The sequence below is a fragment of the Aethina tumida genome, chromosome 3 (assembly GCF_024364675.1).
Source record: "Aethina tumida isolate Nest 87 chromosome 3, icAetTumi1.1, whole genome shotgun sequence".
NCBI classification, from domain to species: domain Eukaryota; kingdom Metazoa; phylum Arthropoda; class Insecta; order Coleoptera; family Nitidulidae; genus Aethina; species Aethina tumida.
The window spans coordinates 2,257,355-2,276,912 of record NC_065437.1 but is presented as its reverse complement, the minus strand read 5'-3'; the positions used below and the strand labels follow the sequence as shown (position 1 = coordinate 2,276,912).

The 19,558-nt window shown below is 20.0% G+C and overlaps 2 protein-coding genes across 3 annotated transcripts in view; one reads left to right on the top strand and one right to left on the bottom strand.

The window, feature by feature from the left end:
* The window catches only part of LOC109601166 (adhesive plaque matrix protein), a 39,104-nt gene extending 32,551 nt beyond the window's left edge, over window positions 1-6,553 (bottom strand). Inside the window, exon 1 of the mRNA XM_049965306.1 lies at window positions 6,508-6,553. Coding sequence (XP_049821263.1) covers window positions 6,508-6,553 — 46 coding nt within the window. The remainder of the gene's footprint in view (window positions 1-6,507) is intronic.
* Window positions 1-19,558, top strand: part of LOC109603684 (RING finger protein 17) — an 88,983-nt gene that overhangs the window by 35,322 nt on the left and 34,103 nt on the right. The window lies entirely within an intron of this gene.

Here is a 19,558-nt window from a genome sequence, read left to right as displayed (position 1 = left end):
AAAAAAATTATAATAAAGACAAATTATTTAAATTGAATAAAAAGTTTTATTGTAATTTATTTTATATAAAGGATGGTGGGTTTGAAAGAGATAAACAATTTGATTTAAGGTATCCCCACAGCCCCCCAAATCATACACAGACAAAATAAGTATATTGAAAAGAAAATTTTTAAATTAAATAAAATATTATCTTATATTTTATTTTGTATTGATGTTTTGAAATATGTAAAAAATTGTTTTAAAGTACCCCCATATCCTCCCCAAATAATTCAAATTAAAAAAATTATAATAAAGACAAATTATTTAAATTGAATAAAAAGTTTTATTGTAATTTATTTTATATAAAGGATGGAGGGTTTGAAAGAGATAAACAATTTGATTTAAGGTATCCCCACATCCCCCCAAATCAAACACAGACAAAATAAGTATATTGAAAAGAAAATTTTTAAATTGAATAAAAGATTATCTTATATTTTATTTTATACTGATGTTTTGAAATATGTAAAAAATTGTTTTAAAGTACCCCCCACATCCTTCTCAAATAATTCAAATTAAAAAAATTATAATAAAGACAAATTATTTAAATTGAATAAAAAGTTTTATTATAATTTATTTTATATGAACGATGGAGGGTTTGAAAGAGATAAACAATTTGATTTAAGGTATCCCCACATCCCCCCAAATCATACACAGACAAAATAAGTATATTGAAAAGAAAATTTTTAAATTGAATAAAAGATTATCTTATATTTTATTCTGTATTGATGTTTTGAAATATGTAAAAAATTGTTTTAAAGTACCCCCCACATCCTCCTCAAATAATTCAAATTAAAAAAATTATAATACAGACAAATTATTTAAATTGAATAAAAAGTTTTATTATAATTTATTTTATATGAAGGATGGAGGGTTTGAAAGAGATAAACAATTTGATTTAAGGTATCCCCACATCCCCCCAAATCATACACAGACAAAATAAGTATATTGAAAAGAAAATTTTTAAATTAAATAAAAGATTATATTATATTTTATTTTGTATTGATGTTTTGAAATATGTAAAAAATTGTTTTAAAGTACCCCCACATCCTCCTCAAATAATTCAAATTAAAAAAATTATAATAAAGACAAATTATTTAAATTGAATAAAAAGTTTTATTGTAATTTATTTTATATAAAGGATGGAGGGTTTGAAAGAGATAAACAATTTGATTTAAGGTATCCCCACATCCCCCCAAATCAAACACAGACAAAATAAGTATATTGAAAAGAAAATTTTTAAATTAAATAAAAGATTATCTTATATTTTATTCTGTATTGATGTTTTGAAATATGTAAAAAATTGTTTTAAAGTACCCCCACATCCTCCTCAAATAATTCAAATTAAAAAATTATAATAAAGACAAATTATTTAAATTGAATAAAAAGTTTTATTATAATTTATTTTATATAAAAGATGGAGGGTTTGAAAGAGATAAACAATTTGATTTAAGATATCCCCACATCCCCCCAAATCATACACAGACAAAATAAGTATATTGAAAAGAAAATTTTTAAATTGAATAAAAGATTATCTTATATTTTATTTTGTATTGATGTTTTGAAATATGTAAAAAATTGTTTTAAAGTACCCCCACATCCTCCTCAAATAATTCAAATTAAAAAAATTATAATAAAGACAAATTATTTAAATTGAATAAAAAGTTTTATTGTAATTTATTTTATATAAAGGATGGAGGGTTTGAAAGAGATAAACAATTTGATTTAAGGTATCCCCACATCCCCCCAAATCAAACACAGACAAAATAAGTATATTGAAAAGAAAATTTTTAAATTAAATAAAAGATTATCTTATATTTTATTTTGTATTGATGTTTTGAAATAGGAAAAAAATTGTTTTAAAGTACCCCCCACATTCTCCTCAAATAATTCAAATTAAAAAAATTATAATACAGACAAATTATTTAAATTGAATAAAAAGTTTTATTGTAATTTATTTTATATAAAGGATGGAGGGTTTGAAAGAGATAAACAATTTGATTTAAGGCATCCCCACATCCCCCCAAATCATACACAGACAAAATAAGTATATTGAAAAGAAAATTTTTAAATTGAATAAAAGATTATCTTATATTTTATTCTGTATTGATGTTTTGAAATATGTAAAAAATTGTTTTAAAGTACCCCCACATCCTCCCCAAATAATTCAAATTAAAAAAAATTATAATAAAAACAAATTATTTAAATTAAATAAAAAATTTTATTAGAATTTATGTCATATAATGGACAGAGGGTTTAATAGAAATAATAATTGTGCTCTAAAGTATTCACTTAAATAAACAAAAATTTAAAGAAATATTTATGATAGTTGTACTATAAATATTTGCCTTTTCAATTGTAAAAATTTCTAAATTTCAGACTCATTAAAACGAATGAATTTAATTATTTTTCCACAAATAATAACAGATTACTCTTTGTTAATATTTTTTTCACTAAACTTTCAAATGTGCATCTGCCCGATTAATATTTTATAAAATCCACTTCGGAACAGCAACAACTGTAAATCACGGACCCGTTTAAATTAATAACAACAACAAAAAAAAATAAAAAATAAAAATGAACCGTTTGCGTTTATCCGTACAGAAGTTTAATCGGAGCAGAATTGCATTTCGAAACGGATCCGTTTCGCATTCGATAAATCGACAAATGGAGTTTAATATTGTTGGTTCTTTTTTTTTGTGTGTGTGTGTGCGTCCGTATTTATATTTTAGTAAAATTCACGCGGACGTGGACAAGTCGCCCGAGGAACGATAATTACTCATCTAAACAGATTTTTCCGAATTTGCATTCGGACACACAAACGTGTGTGTAAATAGTTTTATAAATTACACGCACGATTACGCAACCAGCTTTTGTTCCTCATTTAGCGGACCGTGAACTGTCCGTTCGGCGTTTTGTATTTATGTATACATATATATCTATGTGTGTGTGTACATATATACATATATATACCAATATAGAATAATTTTATTTTTAAGTTTTCGCCATCGATGTGTGCGATATTTAAAATTGAATATTTATTCGACGGTGCGATCGGTTCGGTTTGGTTGTTTGTTTGTTTGTCGATTTGAATAAATTAAATAACAATTTGGAGCACGAAATGCAAATTTACAATTTGCTTCGATTATTATTTTATTAAAGCTTTGTTTCATTGTGCATTTTTCCATGCACAACTTCTTTTGGTTCATTTTGTTTTCCAAATATGAGAAAATCACATATTATTAATTTAAATTTTCATCAAAAAATTTATTAATATATAAAACGTTTATCATTAATTTTAAAAAATTATTATTATTTCTATTAATTTTTTTTTCTTTTTGAAAATTAACACAACTTTGTTACCAAATTTACTAAAAAAATTAATTAATTAATATTTAATAGAATTTTTACAACTATAATTAATAATGTAAATAATTAAATTACAGATAAAATTTTAATTCAAAAATTTTGATTTTATTTATAGAAATTTTTTATTTCTATAGTTGAATAAATGAAATAAATATATAGAACATCTATATATATATATATATATATATATATATAAAATATCCCATAATCCATCAAATAAAATAGAATAAATTTATTTAATTCCTTATATAATTATTTAATCTGTAATACTGCAATATTTTATATTTTCATAAAAAATAAATAATTAAAATACAGATAAAATTTTAGTTCAAAATTTAGATTTTATTGTGGAAATTTATTGAAATTTTTTAATTATATGGGTGATTAAATAAGTATGGAAAGAATATTCTTATAAATTTAAATATTAAATTAATACTTTTATTAAATTGCAGATAAAAATTTAATTCAAAAATTTTGATTTTATTGTGAAGATTTATTGAATTTTTTTATTTATATGATTGAATCAATAAAATAAATAAATAGAAAGTCTGTATAAATTTTCCATAACCACCAAATAAAATAATAATAAATTTATTTAATTTCTCGTTCAGAATAAAATATAATATTAAATTAAAAAATGTGAAATTTAAGTATCAGAAAAATAAATAATTTTACAAGAAATTAGTTATTTTGATCTCTTATAATATTATAAAATGATGTCAATTTGTTTATTTTTTAAAAAATGTTTCGAAATTAAAGATTTGATTTAATTAAAGATTTAATTAAAAAAATATATATATATACAAATTTCTATAAATTAAATGAAAAATTAAGTGATATATTTTTTAGACAAGATTTAATAAATAAAATATTTGGTTTATTAAAATTTTTATCAATGTTTATTTAATTTTTTAAAAGCTATAATAAAAATACATTATAATTGTTTTATTTTAATTTATTCAACTATATAAGAGTGAAATTATTATTTAAAATAATAAAATATTGATCAAATTTATGATTGCATTAATTAAAATTAATTAAATGAATTAAATTTCATTAATTTATATAAATTATTATTAAAATATTAATAATATTTTAATATTTTTATGTTAGTTTTGACTATTGATAAACATTTTTTTTTTCAAATTTTTAAGAATACTGTATTTTACAATTTTATTAAAATATTATTATAATTTTTGTCAAATTCACAATATTTACAATAATAACATTTTTATTATTAATTAATTTTAGATTTTTGATATATTTTTTAATATTATTATTAATTTTTTAATATTTTATTTATTTATTTATCTTATATTTTAACTATTGATAAACAAATTCTTTCAAACTATTGAGGATATTATTATTTTTTTATAAACACATTTTGTTTCTAAACTACATTTTCAATTTTTTTAAACAAATACATTGTTTTTTTAATTATTAATTAATAAATAAATTGATTGAATATTAATTTTTAATATTTATTTCGTTTAATATCATGTTGTAATTATTAATAAACAAATTCTTTCAAATTGTTAAGGATATTGTTATTTTTTATAAATATATTTAATTTAGTATTATAACATTATATTTCTAAATGTCCTTCTTATTTTTTTTAAACAAATATATCCTTTGATTTTTAATTATAAGTTAAGTTTAAGATGTTTCGTATATTTTATTATTATTATTATTATTGATCTCGTTTTAATTATTGCTAAACAAATTCTTTCAAATTGTTAACGATATTGTTGTTTTTTATAAACATATTTATTTTAAAATTAAAGCATTTTGTTTCTAAATTACATTTTCCATTTTTTTAAACAAATACATTATTAATTAATAATTAATTAATTACAATTATTAATTAATAATTAAATTTAAGTATATTTTTTAATATCTTTTCGATTCCATGTTTTAACTATTAATAATAGTTAATATATATATATATATATATACAAATACATCGTTTGTTTTTAATTATTAACTAATAAATAAATTTAAGATGTATATTTTTTAATATTTTTATTTTTCTTTTTTTTTTTGGATCCCATATTTTAACTATTGATGAACAATTTGTTTCAAATTATTAAGGATATTATTGTATTTTATAAATATATTTATTTTAAAATTGAAACTTATCTTTTTTAAATTACATTTACAATTTTTTATTATTAATTAATAACCTTTTTAATTATTAAAATTTGATAAAATTCAAAATGTTTATAAAAACAATAAAATTATGTTAAAATTCATAAATTAAATACTTTTAATAAAAATACTATTCAAAATTTCTTATAAGTATTAAATATATATGAACAATAATAATTCATTGGAACATCTTAAAAAATTAAATAAATTATTAAAATAATAAATTTAATAAAAAAGAATTATAAATGAAAGTGATAATTGTTTCATTATTTTATAATTGGATAAATTAAAAGATAATAAAATATTTACAATCGAATTTAAGTATTATAACTTTCATAATTAATTATTAATTTTCATTAATTTTTGATTTTATATATTTATAAAAATGAGTCATTATTTAATTAAATATTGTCTTTTATTTAAATATACACCAAATTTTTAGAAAATATTTTTCTGTTACTAATTTAATAATTAATAATTCAAATAAATTTACTTTTAATAAAATTTTCACTAAATTTTTTAATTTTATTTCTATTATATTGTTATAAAAATTCAAATATATGATTAAAAAATTAAAATCAAATCAAATTTATTTATTTATCTATTTTGAGGATTGGTTCAATGTTCTAAACATGTATTTTCTCAAATCAACATTCCTTATTTTTGTGTGTAAAAATAAATCACAAAGCTTACGAACTTTACGTCGCAGGATTTGATATTATAAAGAAATTTGTAATTAATTTCATAATGTAAACAGACCATTTTAATTAAATGCTGCTTTGTATTTAATGAAAAATTAAAAAACTACTTGCTTAAGAGTCCTGAGCAAAAGGATAACGAAAAATTAATTTCATTTACAAGAAAACATGTTTAATATTAATTTAAATTTATTTATTTTGTTTTTTTTTTAATTTATTCTATAGAATATGAAATTTTAAATTTCTTTCGTCTTACCTATAATCAGTACTGAAAGTCCTGTAATTAATCCTGCTGAAGTCATGGTTTCACTTTTCTACTACAAAAAATTACTACGCTCTACAAAAACACCGGTGGTACCGTTACCATGTCCAAAGCGAGATGAATATTATTAATTGTAGCACAAAACGGGTACGAAATGAAAGTCCTTAACTCGTCCTGGCTTCGACTTAGAGTGGACACGCGCTCAGTACCGTACGACTAACACTACTGGCCGCAGAAGCTGCCGCCGACCGTTTTCTTCGCCGATGGAAAGTCTTCCCTTCCTCGTTCTCGATCCACCGAAAACTGTATCGGTCCGTGTTCAAGGTACTAACGGTGCAAGAGCGAATTTTTACCGAAGCTCTCGTTTGGCAATAACGCGGTGTCGCAATCGCAGACGGTCGGTACGTCCTTCCCAAGGCAAACGGTAATGGTACCGCTCTGGCGAAATATCCTTTCGCGAAACCGGAGACGGCACAATGGGCGACGGCGGATATTAATCGACCTCCGGTACGACGCACGGTACATAAAAGTATTTGTGTTATGCGGCACAATGTGTGGTATGACTCAACCGTTTTCTGATGTCTTTTAGATGTGATGAATGGTGCGGAGATATTCCGGGTGTTCGTGACTTGTTCGGTACTCGTTTAATTGTCACGCGAACGTAATTTAAATGCGTTATTACAATTTGCATACTGTAAGATTGCTTAATTGCCCATAAAATAATCTTGGGACAGCATTTAAATATGATTTCCTTGGTCAGAATTCGTTTCACTGATTTAGAAATGTTGGTTTAACTATTTAAACAGTAATAATATAATTAAAAAATATCAGTAAACGTATTAATCTTGGGACAACATATAAATAAGGTTTTCTTTGTCAAAATTTATTTCACTGCCACAAAAATGTGGATTTAACTATTTAACCAATAATAGTGTAATTGAAAAATATCAATAAATAATTTTATCTTCTTAATTTGTGAAGCACTAATCTTGGGACAACGTTTAAATACGATTTCCTTGCTTAAAATTCGTTTCACTGATACAAAATGTTGATTTAACCATTTAAACAATAATAATATAAATAAAAAATATCAATAAATAATTTTATCGACTTAATTTGTAAACGTATTAATCTTGGGACAACATATAAATAAGGTTTTCTTGGTCAAAATTTATTTCACTGCCACAAGAATGTGGATTTAACTATTTAACCAATAATAGTGTAATTGAAAAATATCAATAAATAATTTAATCCTCTTAACTTGTGAAGTAATAATCTTGGGACAACGTTTAAATAAGATTTCGATGGTTGAAATTTATTTCACTGACACAGAAATGTGCATTTAACTGTTTAACCAATAATAATATAGTCAAAAAATATCAATAAATAATTTTATCATCTTAATTTGTGAGTTAATAATCTTGGGACAACGTTTAAATAAGATTTCCTTAGTCAAAATTCGTTTCACTGACTCAGACATATTGATTTAACTGTTTAAACTATAATAATATAATTAAAAATATCAATAAATAATTTTATTGTCTTAATTTGTGAGGTAATAATAATAATCTTGGGACAACGTTTAAATAAGATTTCCTTGGTCAAAATTTGTTTCACTGACACAAAAATGTGCATTTGACTGTTTAACCAATAATAATGTAATTAAAAAATATCAATAAATAATTTTGTCGTCTTAATTTGTGAGTTAATAATCTTGGGACAACGTTTAAATAAGATTTCCTTAGTCAAAATTCGTTTCATTGACTCAGAAATATTGATTTAACTGTTTAAACTATAATAATATAATTAAAAAATATCAATAAATAATTTTATTGTCTTAATTTGTGAGGTAATAATCTTGGGACAACGTTTAAATAAGATTTTCTTGGTCAAAATTTGTTTCACTGACTCAGAAATATTGATTTAACTGTTTAAACTATAATAATATATTTAAAAAATATCAATAAAAAATTTTATTGTCTTAATTTGTGAGTTAATAATCTTGGGACAACGTTAAAATAAAATTTCCTTAGTCAAAATTCGTTTCACTGACTCAGAAATATTGATTTAACTGTTTAACCAATAATAATATAATTAAAAAATATCAATAAATAATTTTATTGTCTTAATTTGTGAGGTAATAATAATAATCTTGGGACAACGTTTAAATAAGATTTCTTTAATGAAAATTCGTTACACTGGCTCAGAAATATTGATTTAACTGTTTAAACTATAATAATATATTTAATAAATATCAATAAATAATTTTATTGCCTTAATTTGTGAGTTAATAATCTTGGGACAACGTTTAAATAAGATTTCCTTCGTTAAAATTCGTTTCACGGATTCAGAAATATTGATTTAACTGTTTAAACTATAATAATATAATTAAAAAATATCAATAAATAATTTTATTGTCTTAATTTGTGAGGTAATAATCTTGGGACAACGTTTAAATAAGATTTCCTTGGTCAAAATTTGTTTCACTGACTCAGAAATATTGATTTAACTGTTTAAACTATAATAATATATTTAAAAAATATCAATAAATAATTTTATTGCCTTAATTTGTGAGTTAATAATCTTGGGACAACGTTTAAATAAGATTTCCTTAGTCAAAATTCGTTTCACTGACTCAGAAATATTGATTTAACTGATTAAACTATAATAATATAATTAAAAAATATCAATAAATAATTTTATTGTCTTAATTTGTGAGGTAATAATCTTGGGACAACATTTAAATAAGATTTCCTTGGTCATAATTTGTTTCACTGACTCAGAAATATTGATTTAACTATTTTTACTATAATAATATAATTAAAAAATATAAATAATTAGTTTTATCGGATTAATTTTGGACGCAAAAATCTTGGGACAACATTTAAATTTTGAAATTCAAATTTAATTTCATTTATACATAGATAGTTAAATTAGTTTTCCTTAGTAAAATTTCGTTTCACGTGCACAGAATTGTTTATCTATAAATAATACTATTTAAATACAGATATTTAATTTTGAATTAAACAATTTTTTCTCTTAATTTATAACGTAATAATCTTGGGATAACCTTTAAATAAGTCTTCCTTAGTCAAATTTAGTTTCATTTGCACAGAAACTTTTATTTAATTATTTAATAATAATAATAAAATATGAATAAATAATGCTGTGACCTTAATTTTTGCAGTACTAATATTGGGATAACATTTAAAAAAGAGTTTCTTGGTTAAATTTGAACAGAAATCTCTATTTGACTATTTCATTTACTATTAAAATAAGAATAATTAATTTTTTGGTCCCTAGTGAGTGACATAGTAATCTTGGGATATCATTTAAATAAGTATTTCTTTCTTAAATTTTGTTTCACTTCAGTTTCAATTTTGTTTCTCAATTAATATTATTTTAATGTTAAATAAATTAAGTTTTATACTAAGATTACAAAACCAAATAAGTAAATATACAATTAGATTATTTTATATCCTATTTATAAAATCTATAATAAAGATAATTTTCTTTTGTTGTTATTGCAAATTATTCAGATTGATAGATTTGTATTAAAGGTTACATTAAAATTCATAAATTCAATAATATTTATACCTACATATTTACCATAAGTTGTACAGTAAATTTATAAATGATTTTATGGTATTTTACTTATTAAAAATATGAAAATATTTTAATGTTACTAAATTAAATTAATGTTTCTTTATTTAAAGTAATTAAATGAATTTGATAAATTATTAATATGTTAATATTAAAATCTAAAATTTAATTAATCATATTTAAATAATTTTTAATATTAGATAATAATAAAAGACGAATATTCTCTATTAATAAACAAACTAAAGGAGAAATTTCATTTCAACGTGAATTTTTCAACAATAAACGTTACATCTACATTATATAACCGCATTTCCAACAATTATAAAAGACACTTGCTGTTCCTGATCGCATTGATCTTTAGCCACACTTCCCAAAACTTCTAGACGACAATCGATCAGTTAAATTACGACCAATCAATTGATCCGGTACTTTCATCTTATTCAATTTACATTACCTAATTGCGAACTAACTTAAAATCAATTGCTACGTTCCAACTCTATAATTATCGACAATTACGATACAAATACAATCAGAAAGTGTATTCAAATTAAGTGCACAAAAAATTTATTGCGATTACTGCACCGGACTATAATTTTGTGTCGGCCATTGTTTGATACAAACCTCTCAATTGTTTTAAACTTTAGTGACTTTATTATTATTATTATTATTATTATTATTTAAATAGTTAAGTTAACATTTACGTGCATGTGAAACTAAATTTAAACAAGGAAGTACTTTTTAAATGTTATCCCAAGATTACTAAGTACCAAATTAGGGCCACAAAATTATTTATTCATCTTTTATTAATATTATTAGTATTGTTTAAATAGTTAAATAAACATTCTGCGTGAAATAAGACTAAATTTGACCAAGAAAAACTTATTTAAGTGTTATCCCAAGATTATTATATTATAAATTAAGGGTCAAAAAAGTTATATTTTATTAAATTGTTATTGCTTAAATAGTTAATTTAACATTTCTGTGTCAATGAAACGAAATTTAACCAAGAAAATCTTTTTCAAATATTATCCCAAGATAGCTACATCACAAATTAGGGTCAGAAAATATTTTATTATTATTATTAGTAATGTTTAGATAGTTAAATAAGCATTTCTTTGTAAATGAACCTAAATTCCACCGAGGAATACTTATTTAAATGTTGTCCCAAGATTATTACGTTATAAATTAAGGGTCAAAATTGTTTATTTATTTTTTAATAAAATTGTTATAGTTTAAATAGTATGCAAGTGAAATAAAATTTAACCAACAAAATATTTTTTAAATGTTATCCCAAGATTACTACGTCACAAATTAAGGCCACAAAATTAATTATTTATATTTTAATAATATTATTTGTATTGTTTGAGTAGTTAAATAAACATTTGTGTGCAAATGAAACTAAATTTGACCAATGAAGACTTTTTTAAATGGTATCCCAAGATTGTTATAAATTGTTTCTTTATATTTTAATCAAATTATTATTGTTTAAATAGTTAAATTAACATTTCTATGCGACTTAAACCGAATTTGACCAAAAAAGTCTTATTTAAGTGTTATCCCAAGACTTCTAAATCACAGATTAGACCCAAATATTTTAATAATATTACTATTAAGAATGAATACAAACAAAAAAAAATTAAATTCTCAATTATTGATGACTGTTGGTGTAATAGAGACTTTTTTACACATTTCAAGCATGAAATTATTTAAATTTATATTATTTCGATAATAATAATTAATGAGTGAATCTGTAATTGATTTTTTTTGTTGTAATTTTCGTGCACCTGTTTAAAATGATAATATATGTAAAGTTCTAATTCCACCTGAAATTTATAACACGATTACAATAAATTAACATAATGCATCGCATAATTAATTTAATAACGAAATTTATTATTTGTATTTCGGTTAATGTTGCCCACTTTTATAGGCTTAATTTTAAACAGTGAAAAATTAGTTCAAAATGTGCTGCTTTTTTAAATTTTACGTAACAATTTCACATTTTACACAGTTAAATTTTAATTTTCACTGTGTTTGGCAGATTTTTATTTATGTAACACGTTTTAAGAGAAAATACATTGTTGGATCGTGTGCACAGTTTGGCTTCAATAGACTCCAGTTCCGCTCTTATTCTTTTAACAATTTTATTTATGTAATGTATGTGTGTGTAGTTTTAAATAATAAGATATGCTTTTAACCAATAATAATGGGTTTATGTAATTTTTTCAATTACTTTAAATATTTACATTATCAACATTAACTAACAGAGAAAAATTGTATTTTTGAAAAATTCTATACAATATATTTATTTGACAATAAATATTTGAAATATTTTTGTTTATATTATATTGTTCATTTTAATTACCATTTTTTACTTCAATATTGGTTTGTTGTATTTATTTATTTATAATAATATTTATATTTATATTTATATTATTTGTTATATAATATTATTGGAATTTTAACTTAAAATACAAATTTAAATTAACAATTTCTAATTGTTTTAAGAATCCATTAACAATAACCATAAATTTTATTTTTAATATTTTATTTAAAAAATTCTATTTAATCTTGATGTTTTTAGAATCTGTGCCATTTATTTATAATATTATAATATTTCTAATATTCTATTGTATTAACAATTTTACAACGATGTTAATAAACAATAAAAAATATCCATAAGGTTGAATAACTAAAATAAAATGTAAATAAATTAAAAAGTATGTATTAATTTTAATTATTTCATCATTGTTTTATTATAATAAAATTTTGTCATTCAATGTTTTATATAATTTTTTAATAATTAACAAAATTTACTATATTTATTTTTATTTTTTGTAGTAATTATTTTATTTTCTTAATATATCTGCTTTTCATATTAATTATTTATTATTATTATTACTAATTTTCATAATTATTATTATAATATATTATATTTATTTTTTTATTATTATTATTATTATTTTAATACCTATTTAGCTTTTCATATTAATTATTTTTCATTATTAATACTTTCAGAATGTTTCTAAATTAAATTTAGTCGTGTTTTTAATTTTTTTATCTTACATTTTCAATTAACATTTTTTTAAATATAGTTTTGACACTTCTGAATTTGTTATTGGATATTTCCTTAATATTTTTATTTTTTTAATTACTATTTTTACTGACTTCTAATTTTTAAATTAAATTTTTTTTTATTTTTATAATTTTTTAATTTTCAAATAGGCATTTTTTAAATATATTTTTGACATTTTTGAATTGTTTTAATTAATATTTTTACTGATTTTCAGAATTTTTCTAATTTTTAAATTAAATTTTGTCTTATTTTTATATATTTTTAATTTTTCAGATTTTTCCTAATACTTAAATAAAATTTTATTTTATTTCTATATATTTTTTTATTTTACATTTTATAAATAAATATAAATAAATAAATATATTTTAAATATGTTTTTTACACTCCTGATTTTTTTATTTTATTTTTTATTTTCTTACAATATTTACTGCCCTTTTTAATTAATATTTTAGTATATATCTTTTCATATTAATTTTTTATTATTATTATTATTTTTACAGATTTTCTGAATTTTTCTAATTTTTAAATTAAATTTTGTCTTAATTTTATATTTTTTTTTATTTTATATTTTCCAATAAACATTTTTTTTTTTAAATAAATTTTTAAAGTTTTTGATTTTTTTATTTTCTTACCATATTTGTTTTTAATGGTAATTAATATTTTTACTAATTATCAGAATTTTTAAATTATATGTTGTTTTTATAATTTTCTGAATTTTTCTAATTTTTAAATTAAATTTTTTCTTTTTTTATTTTGTATTTTCCAATAAACATTTTTTTAGATAAATTTTTGACGTTTTTAAATTTTTTCTTAGATATTTTTTTATCATATTTGTTTTCAATAGTAATTTATAATATTTTTACTAATTATCATTTTTATTATTAAATTATATTTTATCTTATTTTTATATATTTTTTTTTATTTAACATTCTCTTTAAACATGGCTTAAATATATTTTTGACATTTCTAAATATTTTTAATTTTTTATTAATATTTTTAAAATTTTCAACTTTTTTTCTAATTGTTAAATTAAATTTTGATTTATTTCTATATATTACGGACTTTCTGAATTTTTCTAATTTTTTTATCTTACATTTTCAATAAACAATTTTTAAATATATTTTTGATATTTCCCAATATTTTTATTTTTAATGTTAATTAATATGTCTACTTTTCATATTAATTATTTTTTATTATTATTATTATTACTGATTTCTCTGAATTTTTCTCATTTATAAATTAAATTCTTTCATTCAGGGTGTTAACCTGTAAAATCTTTAATCGTGGTTTAAACTTTAAAAAAATTCATTTATAATTTTGTAAAAGCCCATAAAACCTAATTTATGCACAAAATACGAAGCACTCATCTTGATTGCTTCAGCAGGAACTCGGACATGTCCTGCTGCCAATTCTAAACGGTTCCGTCGCCACTTTCCGACTGGAAATGCACTCTAAATCCGTCTTCGGGGAAATCAACGTTAAAGAATACTCCGCACCAATTAATTGATTGGCTCGGTCGGAATGAGTAAAATGAATAATTAAATCGAAATAAAAAGTGAATAACACATGTCGTAATGAATTGGTGCACGGTTCGGTGAGTGCCACACATAAGTACATGCGAGTTAACGGTTTGAGGAATCGCATCTGTTGGTTTATGGAATGTTTACACAGAAGTTACAACAGCCATTTACTTTCGATTGGTACGTTTGGTTGGTTGGTTGGTTGGTCAAAAAAACTGGCGCATTAGTCAAGAAACAACTCGTACATATATAATCGTAGTTCATTAGCATATTAATTGAACATAATTATTATTATGTACACATTCAAATTACTGAAATATGTGTTTCTGAAAGGCACACGAAGATTAACGTTCTGAAAATAGTCGAAGTTGTAAATTAAAATGTAAAATAAAAACATATTGTAGATATTCCATGAAAAATTAATAAAAATTGGGCAAAATTTAAATTAAAAATTTGCAGAATTATGAAAGTATTTATTATATTTTTTAATATTCATTTTTGATTAATTTTCATAATATTCCTATTTTTAAATTAAATTTTTATTTCTATTTCTTATTTTAACTTTTGTTTATTTTAATATTTTTGTTATTTTTTATTTAACTGTCATTTTTTAAACATATTTTTGGTTAATTTCAGATTATTTTATTTTTTTAATTAATATTTTGACTGATTTTCATAATTCTGCTTATTATTTTATTTAATATTTTCTATAAACATTTTTTATAAATATTTTGGTAAATTTCAGAATATTTTGATAATTTTATATTTAATATTAATTATTGACTACGTAAATAATATTTTGACTGATTTAAACAATTCTGCTTATTTTTAAATTAAAATTTGTCTGTTTATTATTTCTTTTTATTTAGGAATTTTTAATAAACATTTTTTAAACAAATTTTTGGAAAATTTTAAAATATTTTATTACAATATTTATTTTTTATTTAATATTTTGATATTTCTATTTTTAAAATTAATTATTTTTTTGTTATTAACATTTTGTTTTATTTTTATTATTTTTTTTTAATTAGAAATTTTTAATAAACATTTTTTAAACAAATTTTTTGAAAATTTCAGAATATGTTTTTACAATATTTATTTATTTTTTGTGTAATATTTTGATTTGTCAATTTTTAATATTAATTATATTTTTTTATTTAGCATCTTGAATAAACATTTTTTTAAACATATTTTTTGTAAATTAATAATTAATTACATTTTTTATTTAATATTTCAACTGATTTTAATAATTCTGCTTATTTTAAATTAAAATTTGTCTTATTTTCGTTATTTTTTCAACCAATTTTTGGAAATTTCTGAATATATTTTTACAATATTTATTTTTTTATGTAATATTTTGTTATTTCTATTTTTCATATTAATTATATTTTATTATTAATATTTTGCCTATTTTTTATTATTTTTTTTATTTAAAATTTTGAATAAACAGTTTTTTAAGCATATTATTAGTTCAAAATAATTAATTACAATATTTATTTTTTAATTAATATTTTTACTGTTTTTTATAATTCTGCTTATTTTAAATTAAAATTTGTCCTATTTTCATTTTTTTTTATTTAGAAATTATTAATAAGTATTTTTTTAACAAATTTTTGGAAAATTTCAGAATATTTTATTACAATATTTTTTTATTTACTTTTATTTAATATTTTGATATTTCTATTCTTAATATTAATTATTTAGAATTTTTAATTAATATTTTTTCAACAGATTTTTGTAAATTTAAGAATATTTTATTACAACATTTATTTATTTTTTATTTAATATTTGGTATAATATATTTATTTCTTATTTAATATTTTTATATTTAATATTATTTGTTTAATTAATATTGATTGATTTTTATAATTCTGTCTATTTTTAAATTAAATTTTGTTTTTTTTTTATTTAACATTTTTTAAAAATATTTTTGATTAATTTCACAATATTTTATTACAATATTTATTTTTTATTTAATATTTTGGTATTTCTATATTTAACATGAATTATTATTTTTTAATTAACATTTTAATTGATTGATGATTTATAATTCTGCATATTTTTAAATTAAATTTTAAAATATTTAATTTCAATATTTATTTATTTTTAATATTATTATTTTAACTAATTTTTAGGAATTTTGATTAATTTTCAATGAAAATTTTTTAAATATATTTTCTAATTTCTGTTGATTTTTAAATTTTTATCTTATTTTTAATATTATTTTAGTATTTTATTACAATTTTTATTTTTATTTAACATTTTCACCAGACATTTTTTTTTTAAATATTCTTTTGTAAATTATGAAAATTTTTTCTTGGGTATTTTATAACAATGCAAATTTTAATTCCTGTTTTTTATGACTGTGACTGTATATATAAATGGTCCAAACATTTTTTGTTATGTATATGTCAAATTAAATAGTGAATAAATAAATAAAAAATACAGTAAAAAACAAAATTAAGTTAAAAATTTAAAATAAAATAAATAAATAAATAAATAAAAACTTTCTTAATTTTTGTTAAAAAGGATGAACAAATAAAAATGGAAAATAAAATTACTTGAATAAAATGTAGATAAAAATCAGAAGTGACATGAATTAATTCCAACCTTCGTGCACATTACTTCAACTTTATTGTGATTTCACTTTTTATAAGTTGGAATAAATCAGTTTTATTAGAGTGTGAAAACAAATCGATTGCCTTGAGGTCGGTTTAGAATTAAAAAAGGAAATGAAATGATTGTTTAATCAGCCAACAAGAAAATCAATTTTTCAATAGAAACTCCAACAAAAACACAAACAATTGTTGCATTTATCGTTTTATTATATATCGGACGTTCGATTAAAACATAATTCGGCCGTTTCCTGAGGGAAATCTCCACGTGTCGGAAACAATTGTGTGCGAAGCTAAATTTTAATCCCAATTAATTTGCGCAGCACCGGTTTCGTAAAAATATGTTTAATCACACGTTTTGTCCCGCACATTGTTTCTTCGTCGGTCCGAAATTTCTCCGTTTAATTAATCCCTAAGATCGAATTAAGATAGCGTCTAATTAGATAAAAAGTCCCATGTCGATTGTTGCGCCTTTTTTCACGATTTGCATTACAAAACACCCGAAACGTTCGAAGATATAAAACGAGGCGAAAACGTGAGATTCGTAAGAAAGTGGTGCCTCTTACCATTTGACACAGATACATTTTTATTTTTTTAGTTATTGCAGTCTTGAATGAATGCAATGTGAAATTCGGTGGTGGATTATTTAAATAATTTTTTATGGCACATTAAGTTATTCAACGTTTTACCTTTACACCATACTTTTATCAGTAACCAGAAATGTAACATTAAAAGTGTTATTATCTAACTTTCCTTGAAAACTACAAATTTAATAACAGTTCATCTGTAATTTTAATTGGGCCATTATATTCATTTATTATTAGAAAGTGCTCTTACTGAGTTAATTAGATAATTGTCGCTGAATTTACGGCTGTTACAGCAATAGATTTTCTGATCTGATCCACTATAAAATATAACGATGGTGATTTTTAAATCAATTAACTTACGTTCGTTCATGTCTGTTATAAAATTCCATCATAATCTTGTAATTGTTTTAAATATTACATGCGACGAGTTGCTTAAAAATTAACGTTTTATTTTGTTTCTAGACCAAGGTTAGTTGGGGGTTTTAGTTGGTGGTTGAAATGTGGCTCGTTCGTTTGATTCTCAGAGCTGTTCTTCGTTTTGCACTGAAATATTTTATTAAAAAGTACATTTATGAGGTAATTTACGAAAAATTTCTGTGAGGAAATAATATTTATTAACCTTAAATTTTAGTTTTTACTTGACACCCACATAATTAAGTTGTCTTTAGTATTTCTAATCACATTTTTAATTTCTAAATATTTATTTATTAGAAAAATATAATGAAGTAACTTAAGTTTCTTAAGTTTATAACATTTAATTCTCAGTGATATTTATTTATAAATAATGAAAATTTTATTAACAATAGACCTGTTTTGTATAGAATTAATTTATTTTCGACTATAATTATAGTTAATTAACAATTATTATATTTTTTAATTTTAATTTAATTAATATAATAAATAAAATTTATTAACTTGTTACTTAACTGTTTTTTTTTTTCAACATTTAAATTCATATATTTTTAAAAAAATAATTTTTATTAATTTTTATAAGAAATTAATAAAATATTATATTAAAATATTATTAAACTTTTTAATATTTATTTTTAAAAAATGTTATTGTATAAAAGAATTTTTATTAATTTTTATAATATATGAGAAAAATATATTATATAGTTTTTAATATTTATTTAAAGATTTTGAAATTTTTAATGTTCTTGTATTTATGTTTTTAAATTTTAACAATTCTTTTTCAATACATAATATATTTTTCATTTTTTTAATATATATATATATATATATATATATATATATATATATTGTTAAATATAATTGAAAAATTTAATAATAATTAAAACTACTTTTGACAATTTTTATATTTATTTTGAATGTTTTTTATTTAATTACATTTTAGAATTTTTGGCATTTAATCAAATTTTTTCAACATATATTTCTACATTTCTTAAAATTTATATTAATACTAAGTTTTTAATATTTATTTAAAAGTTATTTCTTTCTTTATATTATTTTGAAATTTATTTATTATATTTAAAATAATTAAATATATGATTAAAACAATTAGTTGGGAGAATATTTATTTTCTTTCTTGACGAATTTCTTTTGACAATTTTTTTTTACTTATTTTGAAAATTTTGGAATTTTTAATTAAACATGTCCTTTCTTAATAAATAATTAACCAGTTTT